At 39.6% G+C, this 20913-nt stretch overlaps 1 protein-coding gene across 19 annotated transcripts in view; it reads left to right on the top strand.

The window, feature by feature from the left end:
• PHF20 (PHD finger protein 20) overlaps window positions 1-15399 on the top strand; it is an 81414-nt gene extending 66015 nt beyond the window's left edge. For all 19 annotated transcript variants that reach the window (XM_068912036.1, XM_068912031.1, XM_068912024.1 and 16 more), the window contains 5 exons: window positions 2083-2182; window positions 5404-5599; window positions 8532-8931; window positions 10390-10573; window positions 12520-15399. In XM_068912036.1, coding sequence (XP_068768137.1) covers window positions 2083-2182; window positions 5404-5599; window positions 8532-8931; window positions 10390-10573; window positions 12520-12662 — 1023 coding nt within the window. In that variant the 3' untranslated portion in view covers window positions 12663-15399. The remainder of the gene's footprint in view (window positions 1-2082; window positions 2183-5403; window positions 5600-8531; window positions 8932-10389; window positions 10574-12519) is intronic.
• Window positions 15400-20913: the final 5514 nt, after the last annotated feature.

Below are 20913 nucleotides of genomic sequence, written 5' to 3'. Positions count from 1 at the left end.
AAGCACAAGCAGTTATTTTTCTTAGGCAGTGGGAACTGAGAGTTTGTTCCATTTCAGTCTTTAAGTTGATAATAAAACTCTGAATAAATTCAGCTTAGTTTTTTTTTCTTTCTCAAGAAAGAAACGTTTTTTGCATTTCAAGTGAGCACCCACTTCAGTTAATAGAAGTTAAAACTGGAACAAAAATATAAAAAGTAATTTACTTTCATTTGTCACTGCTGTTTCATTCCAGTGTCCATAACTGTGCAGGGAGGTATTGGATTTCATAAATGAAAGTACTGAGGAAGTAGTTTAGCTTTGCCTCACGTTACTGCTTAGGGCACAGGACTCTTATGTGTGTCCACGTTTTCAAAATAAGGCTTCGGCCCCAGAAAGTCCAAATAAAATGACATTCTCCCATACTTTTTGGTTTTTATACCTAAACATTTGTGAGTTTTTGGGTGTATGATGCAGAGAATTCTGGGGCTAGGTTTTGGTGGCTTTGGAGGCGATTGGGTATAGGTGGAATGGTGTATTTTTGTTCTTGTAGATAAAAAGCTGCTCTAAATACATATCCATTGGGTGCAGTTACATCTTTCACGCTTCGAGTTGAATATTTTGTTGTTGCTCACCTTGATATAATTGTTTTCCTCTCAAAAATCTCTTAATTTGCTTGCTCTTTCTAGTTTTGCTTCTGTTGCCTGGCAAGGGGGGTTTGTACTTAGCATGCATCCAGAGCAATAGGCCTGTTAGCTTGGCCAGACAAACTGAAATGTAGCACGTAGATAAAAGGAAGGTCCTGTGTCCTGATGCAGATATCGGAATATATTCGGTTTAATATTGGGGGGGAGGAGGAAGGGACACTTCATTGGAGTCCAGGGCAAACTTGTCCAGAAAAATCACTGAGCATAGCTTTAGGCCTTAAGGCATGACTTGCAGGAAGGAAGTATAAGTAGGTCCAGGAGCTCACTACTTATTTTTAGCACACAATCCGTTTTTCCTAATCTGTTTTGTTCCTTTGGCCACTGTATTTGGAAAGATTTTTCTCTCCCTCTTTTCCAGGAGCGCAGAGACTTGTCCTTCCTGTTAGGACACCTTTTTGGCTCCTACTAATCATCTTGGTGAAAGAAGGAGGGTCCCTTGACCTTACCACTTTAGGATTATCTTTCCATTTTGTGATGCCAAATATTGTTAATCGCACCTTTCAGGGGAATCTGCTTCTCTTGCCTTTTTACATTCTCCCTTTCCTATACTTTTATTTCTTCCACACCTAGACCACTAAAGTAGCACACCACAACATATCCAAAAACTGGTGGTGCCCTTCTTTCTGCTCCTAACTGGAGGAAAATTAGGAGGAAAAAAAAAGCACTAATAAAAATCATGTCCAACGTAGATGAGATGGCTCAAGTTTGGCTTCAAGTACACTGATTGTATTTTAAAAATAGTGCTAAACTGTGCTGAAAAAGTAGCACCAAAGTATATCCAGGCTTTGTCAATATAATTGCTCACATCTGGAAGGATAAATGTCAAAAGAAAGGAGTTTTTAAAGCCAGTACAACTGCGTCCACATTTTCATTTTTATATTAGTAGAACTTTTTTGGTGAAGTAGATAAAATGTTAGCAATACAGATGTATCAGTAAAACATTGTATTGACTAGTCCTACATAATGTAAATATCTGCTGGGTTTTGTATTTGAATGTGTCAATTTATTTGAGAGTGAAAACCTTTAATTCAGAAAATCTGAGATAAGTTGATTAGGAAAGCTTAACCACATACTAATTCCTGTCCTTGATTATGTGTGCATGCATCTCCTAAAAGATTTTGATCTCCAAAGGGAGCATTTTGGCACCTTTCAGGATCTCTGCTTCTGCTTCATAATTGTTGTCATTCACCGTAAATCCATGTGAAAAATGTGTGGGGAGGATTGAAATTTCATTGTAGTTGGATTCTTTGATGTATTTGTTTGTAGCTGGAATGGGGGTATTGCTAAATCTTTTTTTATTTAAAGTATGTAGATGATGTAACTCTTCTTAATTGAAGTAATCGTATTGAGCTCCTATAGGCTTCATTTCTGTTGATGTGCGCTTCTTGACTTTAAACAGTGTGAAGAGTGTCTGTGCTGGCAGCATGGAGTCTGTATGGGTTTACTGGAAGATAATGTACCTGAGAAATATACCTGCTATATTTGCCAAGATCCTCCAGGTACAGAAATTTAAGGTTACAGAGCCTTCTTATATATGTAGTAACTTTATTAGCTTTTTGTATATATTGCAAAGATTAAACTTTATTTTTGCTCCGTTAGCGACGTCTGCCTTCATAGGTAATTGAATTCACTTACAGATGGAAAAAGTTTAACTTACGTTAATGTACAGATGAGTCAGTATTCATATTTTGTAGAATTGCAGCTGCCTGGGAATGAAAATAAATATTTACAGCTATGTGAGGACCATTTATTTATGCCACATATTTGTCAGTAATGTGGATTTAAGTTTGATAGTACTCTGTTTGTGGAAAACAACACTCAGGGAAGTTAGTTTAAAAATCCTTATAACTTACAGCGTTGGCACATCTTAGCGGATATGACTGCTATGGCAAGACCAGGCCTGTACACTCTTTAAAATAAGCCAGCAAGAGGTTTGCTGTTTCTCAACAGCTATGACTTGCTTGACTCTCACTTTGTGAGAACACTTGCAATCCATGTACGTAAATACAAAATAAAATATCTTGGGTAGTGCAATAAGAGTTGATCAAGCAGTATATTATTTACTCTTGACTACGAAGTTGGATACTTTTGAAATGTTTCGGTCCATCTTGCACAGTAGCTGAAACTTCACTTATCACACAAATCTTTTCTGACTTCATGAATTATGAAAGCTTAGTGAATTCAGAAACAGATGAGGTTCGGGGCTTGTGTCCGTGTTCATGAATTTTGACAAAATGGTATATCTGCTTGACTAATCACCAAACCCTCTTGGTGTGTGTGCAGGTTTGGGTTCTGATATCTGCTTTTGTGGTTATTTAAAAATAATAGCCATTTGGCAGCTTAATTCATTGATTTATTATTAGTCCATTCACTAATGTTATTTATGCTTGTAATGAGGAAGATATGCTATACTTACATGCAATTATCTAAGCAGTTGCATAATTTATATAACATTTCCTTAGGTTTTTATTTTACAGTACTTTACATCCAGGATTTTAACCCGTTATTTACATCAAACCGAGTTAGTTTTAAATTTAACATGCACATGCAGATGGAAGTTGTGAACTATTTGTACTTAGTAAGAAACTGTATTTAATTTGTTTAAATAGTTGAATCATTTGTACTTACTGTTGCTTTGAAGATCTTGAAACTTTTATTACTCATTTGGACTTTATCTGTGTCTTGGAAAATAAAAATGTATTCCAGCTTTTTCAGTGTAAAAGTGATTTCTCCATTTCAGTTTAACCCGTCATTGGCATGAAGTGAGCTACATATAACTTATGAATCTGTAGAGAGGTTGCTTTTCAAATTGGGGGTAGCCCTTCAGCAAGCTTTTATTCAGGAACTTTCCGTAGTGCTGTGACTTTCTTACAGTGCCATTCATATTATCTGAAATTAATTTTTGTGCAGTTAGGCCTAAAACTGTACCAACTCATTTTAAACAGGCTTATTTTAATTGAATCAAAATGGGGTTAAGTGTTTTCTTCTCTCGTGCTGTTTACCCTTGCTTAAACATTATCAAGATACTGCTTTTCAAGTGACTGATTTACTCTTCAAGCTGTAGAGAATATATGTTGCTAGATGCTGTCTTGCATCTTTTCTTAGGTATATACACCTGAAAAGGGAGACAGTTTTTTGACTCCAAGTACACTGTTAAGTAAATGATAGCATAAATAGGCTTTAGTTGAATAATCTTAGTGCTGTTCAGATAGTCATTGAATTCTCGTGAACTGAGCTTCATCTTCTGTCATAGAAATGGTAGCTTTTCTAGCAGATAACACAACTAAATTGGTAGTGGTTAATACAGATAGGTCGGGAACTACTCCAAAGTGATTCTGGCCATATCTAGCAGATTCTTTGCTAGATACAGTATGTCTACTTGAAGCTATTAATTGAGCTTTTATAACCTTCAGAATTTGTTCTTGCATGTGGTGTTTCCTGTTTGAAAGTGAGACCTTTTCAAATTGTTGCCTCAAACCATTATCTCATTTGGCGTAATGGTTAAGCGTGCTTATAGGCATACTCTTTTTCTTTTATTGCGACAGAGTTTATTAGTATTGAATTTAAGTTTTTGAAAGCATCCTTTGGGTCCATGGATGTTTGTATTGGGCATGATATGAAAATCACTTTGCTATTCTATAATTACCATCTAAAAATAATATAAGCCCATGTTAACGAGGTCTGATAATTTTTTAGTATGGCTTCTAAAGAATTTTTTTTGCTTCATTGTGCCAAGGTTAATAGCATGACCAGAGATGTTAAGTAATGAATGCTTAGTGCAGTCCCTTCTTATCCTGCTGCCCATTAACTCTTTATTTTTTAATTTGTCCCTGATTTCTGAAATTTCTAATGAATGTTAAGCTGCCTATATTGGAGACTTTTCTGTGAATATCATTTTGAATCTATGCTCTAATATCTCTGATATTGTAGGTTCACTGACTGGGTTATATATACATATATCCATGGTGGGGGTTGCATTTTAGCAAGCCTCTCAAGTTTTATCCTTTCCTGCTAATACTGTTTGGCTTGACTTCTTAATTTACTATTGCTATTGTGTTTATCACATCTAACATAATTTCATTTCAGCTTGTGATATCCCAACCTCTTAGCTAGAATTAGCATTATTAATAGTCTAACTTAGGCAAATTCTCTCGCAAAACCTCATCACTGATTCCGTTAAAACTTACGTTTGAATGACTGCATTAATTTGTGCCTGAAACTGTTAAAATAACACCATGGGAGAAGGGAAAGTGTTGTATTCATGCATGTTTTTTTTTTTTTTAATCACTATCTTTTGCTCTCTCTCTGCAGAGAGCTGTATTCAAACCATAGCTTTAGTTATAACAGTGGTTAATAGAAAGTGTGTTACCCTGCTAAAAATGCTTTTCTTTGTCCGTTACCTGCAAATACTAGTCATGGATGACCTCTGATGGATTTGGGGTCCAGCGAGCGCTCCTGGCTTTTACAATTGGGTAGAGGTGTTTTGTTTGGTGCTTTTTTGTTGTTTTGCTTTTTGTTGTTTTGTTTTTGACTGAAGTGGAATCTCACTTCCACTTCAGAAGTTCTTCATGTCTTCAGAGGTTTGTCCGCTATCATAGATACTATTGATAAGTGCTAATAAGCTGTTGCAAGATTTTGAGATAATCAGAACCTACTACTGGTAATGTTAACAAGCCAAACTTAATGCTTCATTTTAACGCACACATTACTGTTGCTTTAGGTCAGAGGTCCAGCTTAAAGTACTGGTATGAAAAGGAGTGGTTAAGTAATGGTCACATGCATGGCTTAGCATTTTTGGAAGAAAATTATTCCCACCAGAATGCCAAGAAGATAGTAGCCACTCACCAGCTTCTTGGCGATGTACAGAGAGTCATAGAAGTACTGCATGGACTGCAGCTGAAGATGAGCATATTACAGTAAGCAGTATTTAAGTATCAGTTGACATGTTCTAGATGTGAATTAGATTTCAAATAGTAGAAAAATAACTGGAAATGCAGATTTATTTTTATGCTTCTCTGTGGATATATAAGAATGTAGTTTGAATTGCTAATGTGATTTTGAAAAAGAATATGGCTTTCTAAAAATCATGCAAGTGTGTTGGGGAATATAAACTGTCCCTGGGTGAAGAAGGATTGGGAAGGTACAAAGAAAAGAGGAAGAAAGCTAAGGATGAGAGCTTCTCCTAAAACATCTAAACAGAGTAAGTAAAAAGTAGAGGGATAGGTGTATAATCGGTGGCCAGTGTTCTTTAGAAATTTGCCAGCTCCATTCCAAATAATTCCAAATGATAATTTTTCCAGTAGAAACTGTATTTTTTGGTTCAGCATAATGTGATGTTCTGTTATGGTGGGAGAGCAGTTGGATCTCCAGCATCCTGTAGCAGTTGATTTCTATGCAAAGCTTTACTTTATTATGGCAGATGTATTTAAAAAAAACAAAAAACATATCCCATAATCCATATAGAAATCAGTGGAGCTTTCTGCATTTTTTTCCCCTGTTTAAAGTTATCCCTGGGTTCTGATGACTGAAAAAATCTTTCCAGCTCAAATCCATCAATTGTAAATTGATTTAAATATTTATACTTTAGTTAATAAATTGCACAACAGCAGCAAAGCAGGAAAGAAAAGCTCTTAGTGTTTCCAGTTTTCTTCAGATCTTTTTCCCTTAAAATTTGGTCTGTGGTGATCCCCTAGGACCACTGACAATACTTGAGATGCTTGAGCAATGGAATAACGCGTTGAAGAGGAGCAGCAATTTTAGCAGTAGGCTTTGCTTTTCCGTTTTGATATCCTTTAGTCAGATCTGTAGGTTTTTTTTTTTTATTCCCTCCCTGAGAGAGTAGAGCCTAAATATCTTAAGATCATTTCTTAGGCCTTTTCTTCTTGAGTAGTAAGAGTGTAGATTGTGACTCAGTTGAAGAGCAAATTGAGAGTTGCGTAGCATTAAGATGTGGAGCACTGGGTAAGTATGTGATGCTTGCTACAGCCTTTATTCCTTTTGTCTCCCATTCTGATCTTGTTGTAAAGGCCTGATTCCGTTAAAACGGGGTAGTCTTGTTGGCAGCTGCAGCCCCTGTTTTTATCATGACGTAAAGCAGAAAAAGGATTTTCAAAAACTGCAGAATTGGAATAATGATTATATTCCTGATGCATATCTACCATCTGGAGAAAAGAGATCTCACTGCTGTCTGTAGTTATCTGGAGCATGTTGCTCGATATTTCAGTGAGGTGGCTGGAGGGTCAAGAAGTGACAGATTTGGTGCAGTGGGGGAGAGAGAGGCAGGTTATAGTTTAAAAAGGTCCTTGAGTGTTCAACATTCAAATTTTCATCCTTACATAGCCAGCTTGTGATCTTTTGATTTTCTGTCTTCTGTAAAGTTATCCCTTGAACTTCAGTGAGTAAAATAGTGCCTTTAGGTGTCAGGTATCTGTGGAGCTGGAGTGGAAAGCTTTGGTAAATGACACTTGGCTTTCAGTTTTCGAGAAGTGCCTTCAAGCTTACTCACGAAGTACATAACATACTTTTAATTGCTGAAGAGGTGTTTATATGGAATGATTTCCAAACAGGCTTTTGGTAGTTTTACCAACTATATAATTTCCTATCATACACATTAGAGAAACCTTAACTACTGTAGAACACATTAGAAAGCAGTTACTTTGGAGGTAAAAATGTCATGTTTTAGTGAGTGGCTGGCCTAACAGCTTGAAAAGCTGGATCTGTTTGGAGCAATCCTAGCTGCTTCTGTCTCCCAGGAAGCACAGGACAGGACTTCTTGGGCAGGCCCGCCCCATCCCATGCAGCTGAATGTAGATGCCTTAGGGTCAGTGTTTGTTTCTGCTGTGTCCTTACAGCCTAGCAGGAAGGCTGCCTCCCCTTTGAACATAAACAGAGCGGTCCTGCTTTGCTCTCTTCTTTTTTTTTTTTTTTTTAGTGCTATTTTAATGCCTGATGGACATATGGAAGAACTGTATTGGTTGCAATTCTTACTCTAAATTTCGTCTTGGTTTGTTATATCCATGTAAGAATCTGTTTTATATAGTTGTCTCTGCTGCTGGAGTAAATAACTCTGAGCGATGTTCCATATTAATCAGTTTGAAAAAATGCCATAATCCCCCCAAGTTTCTTATTTTACATGTTGGTATACTAGACAGAGTTTGCTCAGCATCTTGTGTTTTAAAGGAAAGTTTTAAAAAATAATAATAATGAAGTGCTACCTTCCCTTCTCCCCCCAGTCACCTATTGTTGTTATTGGGTTATAGAAGATAAATGGATTGAATTTTAAAGTTTCTTTTGAGGAACTGCAAGATAAAGCTTGACATTGAGTGGTTTGGGAGGGGGGGTCTTTTTGCTGTACTTTGTTAAAGTTGCTGGAAAAATATATTTATGTAAATGAATAAATCTTTCAGCTTTAATATATTTGATTTGCCTGTTCAAAACATTACTAAAACTATCCCCATGAAAATGGGTTAATGCTCTTAACAAACAAATTTCAAATATTGAAGAAAAATGTTGCCCTCAATCTATTTTGGTTTAAAAAAAAAAAAAAAATTCTGTGCATCTACATGAAACTTATTCTTAAATTTTTTTCTTAATGCCAACACATGGCTTATACCATGTTATAGAAATGAAAATAGTGAACCTAACACAGCCTTATAGGAAGACACACAGCTGAGGTCAGTGGAATTATCTTATTTCAGAATATTTGGGGATATTTACTGATTATGATGGTGACTAAAGCATGTAGTAGTTTTGAATGTTCTTACTTAATTTCTTTACATAATAGGGTAGTGTACTCAACCATTTTAAAGCTTAAATTTAGTGGGTGCTTGCCTTCTTATATTTGAACAGAAATAAAGAACACCCTGACTTACAGCTGTGGTGTCATCCATGGAAGCACATTACGGTGGATGAAAAGGTTCATACAAAACACATCATTCACATTGAAGAGAACTGTTGCAAAGAGGAGACTGCGAGTTACAGAACTTGGAATGGGACAGTTGAGAAACCCACCACCATTCCTTCTATGGAGGAGTCTTATATTACGAGTGAACACTGTTATCAGAAACCTCGGGCATACTATCCTGCTATAGAGCAGAGATTGGTTGTGGAAACAAGAGGTTCAGCCATGGATGATGGAGTAAATAGAATAAGAGAAAATGGGGATGATGTCCTGTCAGAGAGATTTGGCTGGAATCTGGACCGAGAAATATGCAAGATGGAGAATGAATCCAAACATAATTACTCCAAGGTATTTGTATTAAGATAACTCTCTCTGCATCAAAAACACGCTTGCCTGGCAAAATACAAAACTCTGATCAGCCCCTTCTTATAGTATTTAGTTTACTCATTTGTTGATAGGGTTTTTTTTTCCTGTTCATACTGTTGAATTTAGGTTGGCAATGCAAACTAAAATGATAGACATGATCACCTCTACCATTTCATAAAAACATAGAATAATTTAGTTTAAAAAGGACTTCCAGGCCTTAAATCATCTGCGCAGCCTGTGGAGGATGCATTTTGGTCAACTGGCAGTTCATTGCTCCTTACTTGTATCTGTGTTAGTTGTATCTATCTGAAGCAGAAAAAAAGTCGCTAGCAACAGTAGAGGAAGAGAACAGGTCAAACGTGCAGTACTACCAAACACACTGATCTTCCAGCTTTTAGCTATTTCCGGCTTGCTCCAATGTTTCTTCCAATAGATATATTAAGCTGATTCCATCTTCTTCAGGTAGCATATCATGTGAAAAAGTAAGCAGAACTGATGGTTAAAAGCTATCATCATTGAACAGTTCTGTATCTTTTTCCTACCCAAGCAGTCTAGCTTTAACTTTTCTAACTACTCGATCTTATTTTCAGCTCTGTCAGGTCTAGCAAACTTAGCAGAAGCCTATTTTTCTACACCCAGTACAAAAATTTTGCTTTTAATAATGCCAAGTCTTATAAAATACAGTCTGACAAATGTTTAAAAAGCCTGTTTGATTCATCAGGGATATACTCCCCTCCATGTTCTAGATGAAGATGTTTAGTTTATTTTAAACATATGTAAGCTGTAATTTATGGTTTGTTTGTTTGTTTTTTAACTCCTCCAATTTATTTGATTCCTGGAAAGGCATATATTTCAGTTCTTTAATCTTTTAGGAGCATTCTTCTAAATCCTATCTTACTTCAGAAGATTGAAAAAACTGTGAGAAGCAGCATCTGCTGACCCAGTGTAGTCAGGTTTTATAAGAAGTGGTGAATATAGGTTTTTTTCTAGATACTTGGTAAATGTTTTTAGTAGAATTGAGATTAGATGCCTATAGCACCCCATTAAGAATCCCTTCTTACTGCAAAACGATTTGTTCTTTAGTTGATTACTGTCATGTTAAAAATGTTTTTAATGTTCCCTAAGATAACACAGGCTAAGTGGAGAATCTTCCAGCTGGAAGTTTGCAGGGATCTAGCTACAGGTCAATGTTGCCTTTCTGAAATCAGATCCTTGCAGAGTTGCAAGGAGTAGGCCTTAGAAAAATACCTATAAAACCACACTGTGTTCTTATGGGCTTAATAATATGATCTGGCATATAATCTTTTCCTTGTTTCTTTCTATGCTCCTCTAGCCTAAGGTTTGTTCAGCAATTAGCTTTAGTAGCTGTAAGGACCCAGGCAGTCTGCCTCAATAATTCCGTTTCACTGTAATAAATATTAATGTATGTATTTCTGCTAGGTAAGAGAGTCTGTGTCTAAGAAAGTGTCTCCAGAGGAAGCTATTGAAATGAAATTGCTGGAGAAGGACAAAGAAGGAGTTGTGAACTCACAGCTGCAGTGGCAGCTTAATCTTTTAGCTCATGTGGAGTCCCTACAAGATGAAGTTATACACAGAATGGATTTCATTGAGAAGGAGCTAGATGGTAAGTAACACTTTTCTATTAAAGAAAATTAACTGTTTTTTGTTCCACTCAAAAATATGGGGAATGTGTTGACTTGGATTTTACTTCTGCAGACCTACAAAGAGAGATGAGCATTGGTTTATTGGATTTACTGTGTTCAATGGAAGCTCTCCTGATGGTGTTTGGGGGTGGGGGGAAAGGAAGGGAATATTTTAAAACAGAATTAAAGATCAAATTAAAATTGAGTAGAGTTTTATAGAAAAAGTTCTAGTTGCATCATCTTTAAATATTTTAATCAGATAATGTTTTTATTCAGTTTTTCAAAATGGCGCTGTTTACGAACACCTTTCAGAATTTTACATGAATACTTATACTTTGGGTGGTGCATTTTATCCAGCAGTGCAAATGTTTTATATAGAATGGCGAGTCTAACACTCATAAATTGATAAATTAGTTGCCTGCCTTTAGCAGCTTTGCCCATGAGCTTGGCCACAGTGGATGGTGGGTATTAACATGCACAAAAGTCCAGATGTTTGTGCATGTGAGAAGCATTAGAAGGGGTCTGAATGTCTTCAGCTCTTTGGTTCCTCTTGACCTTTTTGACTCACAGTGCTGCATGCTTTTCTTGCTGTTTATCAGCTGTATATCAGCTGTACTTTTTCAAGATGTAGTAGCATACCTTTACATATCTATTTTTACATTCAGGTTTTCATCATTTCCATACTACTACTACTGTGTATCTGAACTTCCCTGTTCTTGAAGGTTTTGCTGGCTGCTACTGTTCTATGTGTGTTCCAAGTGGCCTCTGGTACACCAGGCCCTGTTATCTTTTCCTTGTATGTCTTTCAAATTTTCTTCCTAAATGTCTTTTGAATTTTTTTAATAGTTATTGGAAACTTCTATATCCTTTATATATTTTCATTAAACAATCCAGACTTCATTGGTTTTAATTTCAAAGCAGCTGCTTCAAAAAACAATCCAAAATAGTGTGTGTGGGAAGGTGTTTTTGTTTCTTTGTTTGTTTGTTTGTTTTAACAACTTCAAGTCTGATCTTTGGTTGCACAGCGGTTAAAACAGCAGCTTTTCTTGCAAGGATTTTGGGGATCTAATCTTTGCCAGAGTAAAAATTCTCTCTTCCTAGTTCAATAAGATACTGAAATGTTGGAGGGACTAAAGGAACGTTTTGGGTAGTGATGATCAGGCATATAATTGTGGCATTCATTTCATAAATGAACAAGCTCCAGTTTAGAAGAATCAGAATTTTTGTCTTTACTGTTGAGCTGGTGGAAGTGTTGCTTCTCTGAGGAATTTTATTTCAACCTTGTATGGTTGAAATATGTATATGAAATATGAACCTTGAAATATGAACCTTGTATGGTTGATGGATGGATAATGCTCATCTCTTCTTCTACAGACGTTGTCCTCGTGCATTAGTCTGCTGTCTCTGCTTTTGAATTTCTTCCGCCTTTTCTGTTATGCAGTTCTTAACTATCTGAACAGTTGTCGTCTGTATTGACCTCAAAAGTTTTTCATTAGTGCAGTCCTGTTGTTTAGGAACTTCAGTGAAAATACTAGGTAGTTGCATCTAGTACTGATCTTAAAGATATTCTGATGATACAGTCTTCCCGTACAGCAGTACCCTTGCTTTGGCATTAGCATAGATCGGGACTAGATAGTGTGAAATCCAGTCCTAAATCTCCCGATTTTCCTCCTCTGCTTTCTCCCAGCAAAAGCTGCTGTTCTCTGTTTGCCCTTTAAATGTGAATTAATTTGTCATGTGGTATCAAGAACTATTTGTAATCGTTTATAGGACGAGTCTTGTTTTGATTTCTCAGAAAATACTGTGTGTTAAAAATATTGCATTTTTTTTCAAGTTTCATGAACAATTTCAAGAATTTCTATTTTGTGACTTAAGATGATCTATTTCCTGCAAACTGGAAGAGTGACAAGTATGCTTTTCTTTGCAGTTTTGGAGAGTTGGCTGGATTATACAGGAGAGCTGGAACCACCAGAACCTCTAGCTCGACTTCCACAACTCAAACATTGTATAAAGCAGCTTATCACGGACCTAGGAAAAGTGCAGCAGATTGCACTATGCTGCTCAACATGAGACTAGAAAATATTGGAAATTGCTGTTGAGTGTGAAGTTGGAGCGTCTGACATGAACAGCTTTGTATATTTAAATGAAATTAGCATGCTGGTTGCATGTAATGCAGATTGACTTCAGGGATTTGTGAAGAAGCGTTGTTCAAAGAACAGCAAGGTTATTTTATCTCATTGTAATTTGGGGTTTATTAAATAATTATAACAATATGGAAGGGGTTATACTGTTCTCGTCAAAGTTTGGGTGTTGGCTGATAAATTACACTTAAACTTTCACACCTTACAAGTCGTTCATTGAAACGGTAAACTTTTTCATAATTGACTAAAAATTGTGCCACTGAAGAACAGAGTTCTAAGAGCCAAAAATGTTTAGTTGAAAGAGGTTGTAAATAACTTTCCATAGTTTAAGTGACTTGTGTCATGTTTTATTCCTTCTGGTTTATGCATAATAGCACACAGTATTTAATCATTAGGAAACATTATAACAGTTTTCAGTCTTAGTAAGTATGAATGTCCAGCTCTTACTGTAAACTTACGTGGAGGTTTGCAAGTAACACTGGTCTAAACCCCACTTCTATTATGTTAAATAATGTAGCAGAAGGTCACAGGTGGATTGCACTTACTTTCAGAATAAATGATAAATGATTGTTTTCCATATTTATCCTGTCACTATCACATGACTTGGTACTGGGGGAACCCATTAACATTGTGTTTATGTGCGTTCTTGAACTCTTAACTATGGCCATGCTGTGCCTCCTGAACTAGTGCTAGTGGGACGCCCTTGTGGCAGTATAAAATACTGCCATGAAAAGACTGGAGATGCGCTTGGAGTTCCAGACTTCAACAAGATCTGTAACAGCCATTGTGTAGTTTTTCTACCCATTTGTTAATAATTGCCATTCCGGTTATATTTTGAAATGTAGACTTTTTTCAGTACTCTGAACGTGTTCATTGTAAAGACTTACTATGAATGTGTGGTTTTGGGAATCAGTTTATTTTATATTTGTATAAATAAAGCCTCAAGATCTATGCATGAGGTACTGTCCTCGCAGACAGTGAGTGGGTTATTATCTTAAACAGTGTATGTTCAAAAAGTCCCTTTTTATACCTTGAGTTTTAATTTTCTGGTTTGTATTATTTTGTGAGAGCAAGGTGAAAAAGCTGCTTTTGTTCAAGATACATTATACAGTACCTTTTGAAACGTTGTTGTGTTGTAAGTATTTGAGACGTTAAAAGCCTTTCAACTGCAGATCGTAGCTCCATAAATAATGGCTGTGACTTTAGTTTTCCTTCCCAAATGTTGCTGAGTTAAGTTCACTGTGGAAAATGATAAGCTGTTTTTGCATTGAGAGGATGCCCTGAAAAAGCTGGATTTATCTTGAGTTTTTTCACGTGATGGTACCACCAAAGGTTAAAATTTAAGCACAGTTGTAATTGAAAGGCCCATAACTGTACGAGTTTTTAATTATGGATATGAATCTGTAATGTTTATATGCTGCAAAAAATGATGATTTACTATGTAAACTTGAAATAGACAATATTATTGTAGGAGTAACAGTGTCTACACAGCAAATATTTTAATCGGTTCCTTCAGAAAAAAAACATAGTTAGGCTACTCTAGGTAGTAACTAAGGCTTTTGTGCCAAGACTCATTTCAGGGAATAATTTGTCTCACAGTTTTATAGCACTAGTTGGTATATCGTGAATACAACATATGTACAGCAGAAAAATAAACTTATTTTTCTGTAACACAATTGGAATAAAGCTTACATGATATTTAAATATCACTTTACTCTCTAAAGATGAAAACAATGCTTATGCTGTGTCTCATTCCTGTTAACGACACCTGAATTTATATATACTCTCTAGCTCTAGAACCAACAGCAGTAACCAAAAGCTTAGAACACCATCAGAAGGAGGATTGTAAACAGCTGTGAAAGGGTGTTTACTTTTTTGGGGTTTTTTTTGTTTGTTTGTTTGGGTTTTCTCCCCTCCCACCCCCCCACCCCAAGGTGAGATTATCCTGTAAGTTATTCTGTTTGAAGTTTGTAAAGCAAGAACTCAGACTGGGAGGACCTAGAGAAGAACATAGCTGTTAACAAGTTAGCTGTGCTTATAGTTTATGGGAGTGAAAACAGTTAACCTCCTGAGTAGAACTTCTTTCCAAGTAATTGCTTTTTGTGCATTCATTTCAAATTTTTACTTTGCCAGTTTATTTTTGCTCAGGGCAGTACTTTAGATTTGGAGGAAAAGACAGTTCTGGTGGGTGGATCAGATGGCAAATACTGGAGACTTGTTTTCCTTTGGTAAAGCAGTAGGGAAGCCCTTGCAGATAAAGACTGAAAATATTTATTTAAAGTAGACTAGCATTTCTCATGTTCAGGAAAGGTTCGTTATTGTGCTCTGCCTGGATTCATTTTGTCCCTGTTTGCAAGTTTCCACATTGTTCTTTCTTAGTCTGGACCAGCTATTTGGTCTGGCAGGTCACTTCTTTTCTTTTCTTTTCTTTTCTTTTCTTTTTTTCTTCTTTTTCTTTAAATCACTGGTAAGTGAATGCAACGTGGAGCCTTGATGAAATGAGCAAACATTGCACTGTGGATACATAAGTGTATTTGTCTTTGTTTTATGCACTATTAGAACTGAGGGCGCTGTATATAGAATTTTGCTTTGGAGCAATATTTGCAAAACTTGAAAACTTCTGTATCTTGGTGTTTGGAATAAATAAATAGGTTTTTGTTGGTTAAGTCTTAGCAAAGTCTTTGTTTCAATTAATGCTCGTTCAATAAAATAATTTTGGGCTTTCTGTCTTCATGTAGCATTGAAATGTAGGTACTGTAGTTTGACAGGAATGTTTATCTTAATTGTTCTTAAATATCTGAGGTGATTGTTTTCCAGATCTCTCATAAATATTCATAATAGATAAACCATTTTCTCTGCAACATTTTATGTGAGGGGAGCTTGAATATTTTGTTTTGAAATCTTTAAAATGTAATCCAACCCTAATCTTCCATTCATATTTCAATAAATAGCCTACCATGAGTGTTGCTGACCATTTGGCAGTGCCCCAGTGGGAGAGGGGCAGCTGGCTCTTCCCTCGTGAATTCATTTCACGAAAGACTAAGTCTTCTGACTAGGAAGCTGCTCTGAGAGCAACAAAGCTATTGAACAACCTCACTGTAGTACCTGGAAGTGCGTGTATGAGGCTTCCCTGCTGGGAGACAGGCGTGAACCCAGGGTACTCATTCCCCGACTGCAGAGACCTTGAAGACATAGTCACGGCTTCCCTGAGCAATACACGAGACCAGGAGGAGACGAGTGCTGTCAACTGTATGGTACAAGCTGAGTTGAGGGGAAAAATCTAATTTAGATACTATTTTTGGGTGGAAATGTGTTTTGCCCATTTAGCAGTGGGCTAATGGTTGAGTTTCAGATAGTTCTGGGAGAGTTGAGCTGAAGGGCGCAATACGTAGAGGCGGCACCTGTGACTTTCTCCTGAAAGCTGCTAATCGTAGTTCTGAGCAGCAGCAACAAACGTGGCCTAAGAACTGCATGTTTGCTGTGTGAAGGAGTGCTGTTTTAACCACAGACATGATGGAAGGAGCTTTCTACGTATTTGAGAAACAAAAGAATGGAGAAAACATCTAGACGCAGCAGAAGGAAAAGTTATGAAGTGCAACAGGGGGATGTGTATCTGGCGCAGTATGTGCCTGGCAGGAGGGCAAGGCACTGCTATGCCTTCAGATATGTTTCTGATCTCTTCCCCTCCCTGCTGCATTTCCCCACTGGGAGGGAAAACAATGGAGTTTGTCCTTGTTCTAACAAATTTGTTTGCCTAACTTCATTCTCAATGTGGTATTTGCATAAAAGTCATGCCTTTTAAGGGTAGAAGGGTATATCATTTTGCTTGAGACTGACTTGTGACACCTAGAGGAATTTTGACCACTGGTTGCAGATCTGGGCCGATGTTCCTAGTTCAATTAGACTCAGATCTTTTATATCAGATCTTCAGAATCTAATTGTGATGTTTAAGTGGCAGGCAATTTGCAACAACTTGCTGAAGTGTGCACGGTGGCTAGTCATGTTACTGAGAACTCGGTGCTTTCTAATCTGAGCCTGTCTGGCTTCATGTTTTACTTGCTTGGCCTTAAGACTCTTCTAGAGGAAGAATATCTGTCACATCAGGAAGCAGTTGCTAAATCATCTTGTCAGGTTTCATATGGGTAACTTTACTTTGAAGTTCTTCAGCTTGACTAAGAAATCTTGCTCACATAGCCATTTTAATACTCCTACTGTCATCTGACCGTAATATCAGCTCTTCAAATTACAATGACCTACTGTCAACTTTCAGCCCTTGGATCTCTTTCTAACCTGGTCTGATGCTAAAAACTATTTCCTTCATCAAAAATTGTGTGATGTAGATAGTTGTGGAATAATCTTAAGTATAGTGAGCCTATTTTTTCCATTGAAATCTCAACTTTTCTAATTTTTCCAAATTTCTTAAAAGGTTGACAAAATTACACAGAGCATTTACATTTATGTCTTGGGAATCCTATTTGTAAAGGTGTGCTACTACCTTATTTCCCTGTTGTTCCAGCACTGGAATTTCCAGCATTTCCTTGGCTTGCCACTGCATTGCTTCCTTGGATTGGGGGTTGAGGTTCATTGTCCTGCTGAAAATTTGATTAATTGTGCAGCGTTTGGTAGCAAGAAAACTTTTTCATGTAGATTACGAAAGCATTAGATTTGTGCCTGTTCATTAAGTGGTGGGTGTTTGTGTCTTAGAGTGAAAATCGGAGTGCTGGTTTGCTGAATGCAGCATCGCTGTTTCTGCAGCCTGAAGATACTCAGTTATCTTCTGAAGGGAGGACCAAAGCTGCTGGGGATACTTCGGCTTTTTTGCGGCTTGTCTGAATACCTTCAGGAGTCTGTTTAATCACAGTGAATGCCTGATGACTTGTTTGTGCCACAGAGAGTAAAGGAGGGTGGCAAACAGTTTGGCCTCTTGAGGGAGGAGAATTAAAAAAGCCCCTCAATCCCTGAACTCACAGCCATGGAGAATCAGTGGAGAGTGTCTGAGAAGCTCTTCTTCCTAAGAGCGTCAGCATGTCCAGCTGCTCCCAAAGCGTTCAGTGTTTGCTCCAGAAAGGAAAGGTTGCTTTTCTGACAGCCTACAAAGACACTTCCCTTCACCTCTGGATCTCCATAGCTGCCCACCCTTGGCCAGATGAGGAGGCTTTGCAGGCCCAAGCTTCCAGGTATCACAGAATCACAGAATGGTTTAGGTTGGAAGGGACCTCCGGAGATCATCTAGTCCAACCTCCCTGCTCAAGCAGGGTCCTCTAGAGCACATTGCCCAGGATCACATCCAGACGGGTTTTGAATATCTCCAGCGAAGGAGACTCCACCACCTCTCTGGGCAACCTGTTCCAATGCTCTGTCACCCTCACAGTGAAGAAGTTTTTTCTCAGGTTCAGACGGAACTTCCTGTGGTTCAGTTTGTGCCCGTTGCCTCTTGTCCTGTTGCTGGGCACCACGGAGAAGAGACTGGCCTCATCCTCTTGACACTCCCCCTTCAGATACTTGTACACGTTTACGAGATGGCCTCTCAGTCTTCTCTTCTCCAGGCTGAACAGGCCCAGCTCTTGCAGTCTTTCTTCAGAGGAGAGGTGCTCCAGCCCTCTAATCATCTTGGTAGCCCTCGGCTGGACTCTCCCCAGCAGTGCCATGTCTCTCTCGTCCTGGGGAGCCCAGAAAAAAGGGCTGAGTAGAGGGGCAGGATCACCTCCCTCGACCTGCTGGCCACACTGTGCCTCATGCACCCCAGGATACCTTTGGCCTTCTTGGCCACAAGGGCACACTGCTGCCTCATGTTTAACTTGTTGTCCACCAGCACTCCCAGGTCCTCCTCGGCAGAGCTGCTTGCCAGCAGGTCAACCCCCAGCCTGTACTGCTGCCTGGCGTTATTCCTGCCTAGGTGCAGGACCTTGCCCTTGCCTGTGTTGAACTTCAGGAGGTTCTTCTCCACCCAGCTCTCCAGCCTGTCCAGGTCCCTCGGAATGGCAGCACAGTCTTCTGGTGTGTCAGCCACTTCCCCCCAGTTTAGTATCATCAGCAGACTTGCTGAGGGTGCACTCTGTCCCTTCCTCCAGGTCATTGAGGAATACGCTGAACAGGACTGGACCCAGGACTGACCCCTGGGGGACACCACTAGCCACAGGCCTCCAACTGGACTCTGTGCCACTGACCACAACCCTCTGAGCTCTGCCATCCAGCCAGTCCTCAATCCACCTCACCCTCTCCACTCATCTAACCCATGCTTCCTGAGTTTACCTAGGAGGATGTGATGGGAGGCAGTGTCAGAAGCCTTGCTGAAGTCCAGGGAGACAACATCCACTGCTCTGCCCTCATCTCCCCAGCCAGTCATTCCGTCATAGAAGGCTATCAGATTGGTCAAGCATGATTCCCCTTTGGTGAATCCATGCTGATTACTGCTGATCACCTTCCTGTCCTCCAGATGCTTAGTGAGGACCTCCAGGAGGAGCTGTTGCATCACCTTTCCAGGGATGGAGGGGAGGCTGACAGGCCTGGAGTTTCCTGGCTCCTCCTTCTTGCCCTTTTGGAAGACTGGCGTGACATTGGCTTTCTTGCAGGCCTCAGGCACCTCTCCTGATCTCCAGGACCTTTCCAAGAGGACGGAGAGTGGCCTAGCGATAACATCCGCCAGCTCCCTCAGCACTCGTGGGTGCATCCCGTCAGGGCCCATGGATTTGTGGATGTCAAGTTTGGACAAAAGATCTCGAACCCGATCCTCCTCCACCAAGGGAGAGTCTTCCTTTCTCCAGCCTTCCTCTCTTGTCCCCAGGGTCTGGAATTGCTGAGGACTGGCCTTAGCAGTGAAGACGGAAGCAAAGGCAGCATTCAGTAACTCTGCCCTCTATGTATATCCTTTGTCACCAGGGCACCCACCCTGTTCAGCAGCAGGCCCACGTTTTCCCTAGTCTTCCTTTTGCTCTCGATGTATTTGAAGAAGGCTTTCTTGTTGTCCTTGACATCCCTTGCCAGGTTTCATTCCAACTGGGCCTTAGCCTTCCTTGTCGCATCCCTGCACACTCTGACAACGTGCCTGTATTCCTCCCAAGTGGCCTGTCCCCTTTTCCACATTCTGTGTACTTCCTTCTTCTGTTGGAGTTTTGCCAGGAGTTCCTGGCTCCTCCATGCACGTCTCCTGCCCGCTTTGCTGGATTTCTTACTCGGAGGGACGCACCGCTCTTGAGCCTGTGATGCTTGAATATTAACCAGCTTTCTTGGACCCCTCTTCCTTCTAGGGCCCTAGCCCAGGAGATTCCCCTAAGCAGGTCCCTGAAGAGGCCGAAGTTGGCTCTCCTCAAGTCCAGGGTTGCAAGCCTACTCATTGCCCCTGCTTCCTCCTCTTTGGATCCTGAACTCCACCATCTCATGGTCACTGCAGCCAAGGCTGCCCCCAACCTTCACCTCTCCAACTAGACCTTCTTTGCTTGTTAGTGCAAGGTCTAGCAGCGCACCTCTCGTCGTTGGCGTCTCCACCACCTGGGTCAAGAAGTTATCCTCAACGCTCTGCAGGAACCTCCTGGACTGTTTGTGCCTAGCTGTGCTGCCTTCCCAGCAGATGTCAGGGTGGTTGAAGTCCCCCATGAGAACCAGGGCCTGTGATCGTGAGGCTACTTCCAGCTGTCTGTAGAAGGCCTCATCAACGACTTCCTCTTCCTGATCAGGTGGCCTGTAGTAAACCCCCACCACTGTGTCACCCATGCTAGCCTGCCCTTTAAGCCTTACCCATAGGCTCTCCACTTGCTCTTCATCCACCCCGAGGCAGAGCTCCATACGTTCTAGTTGCTCCCTCACATAAAGAGCAACTCCACCACCTCACCTTCCTGGCCTGTCTTTCCTAACAAGCACGTAGCCATCCATGACAGCATCCCAGTCATGTGAGCTATCCCACCATGTCTCTGTAACCGCAATGAGATCATGGCCCTGCGACCGCGCACAGATCTCTTAATTCTTCCTGTTTATTCCCCATGCTGGGTGCATTGGTGTACAGGCATTTCAGAGAGCCAGTCAAGCATGCAAGCTTCCCAGGAGAGGTGCAAGAGGATCCTCCATAGCCATGTTGCATGCTGTCTCCTCTGGCTGTATGCACCCGCTGGGGGCATCCTGACTTGAGCTGTGTTTTACTGAGTACAGTGTCTCTATACCACTCCCCTTCCCCCATCTTTCCTAGT

The sequence above is a fragment of the Struthio camelus genome, chromosome 18, assembly GCF_040807025.1.
Source record: "Struthio camelus isolate bStrCam1 chromosome 18, bStrCam1.hap1, whole genome shotgun sequence".
In the NCBI taxonomy this organism is placed as follows: domain Eukaryota; kingdom Metazoa; phylum Chordata; class Aves; order Struthioniformes; family Struthionidae; genus Struthio; species Struthio camelus.
This window is presented reverse-complemented; position numbering and strand designations above follow the sequence as displayed.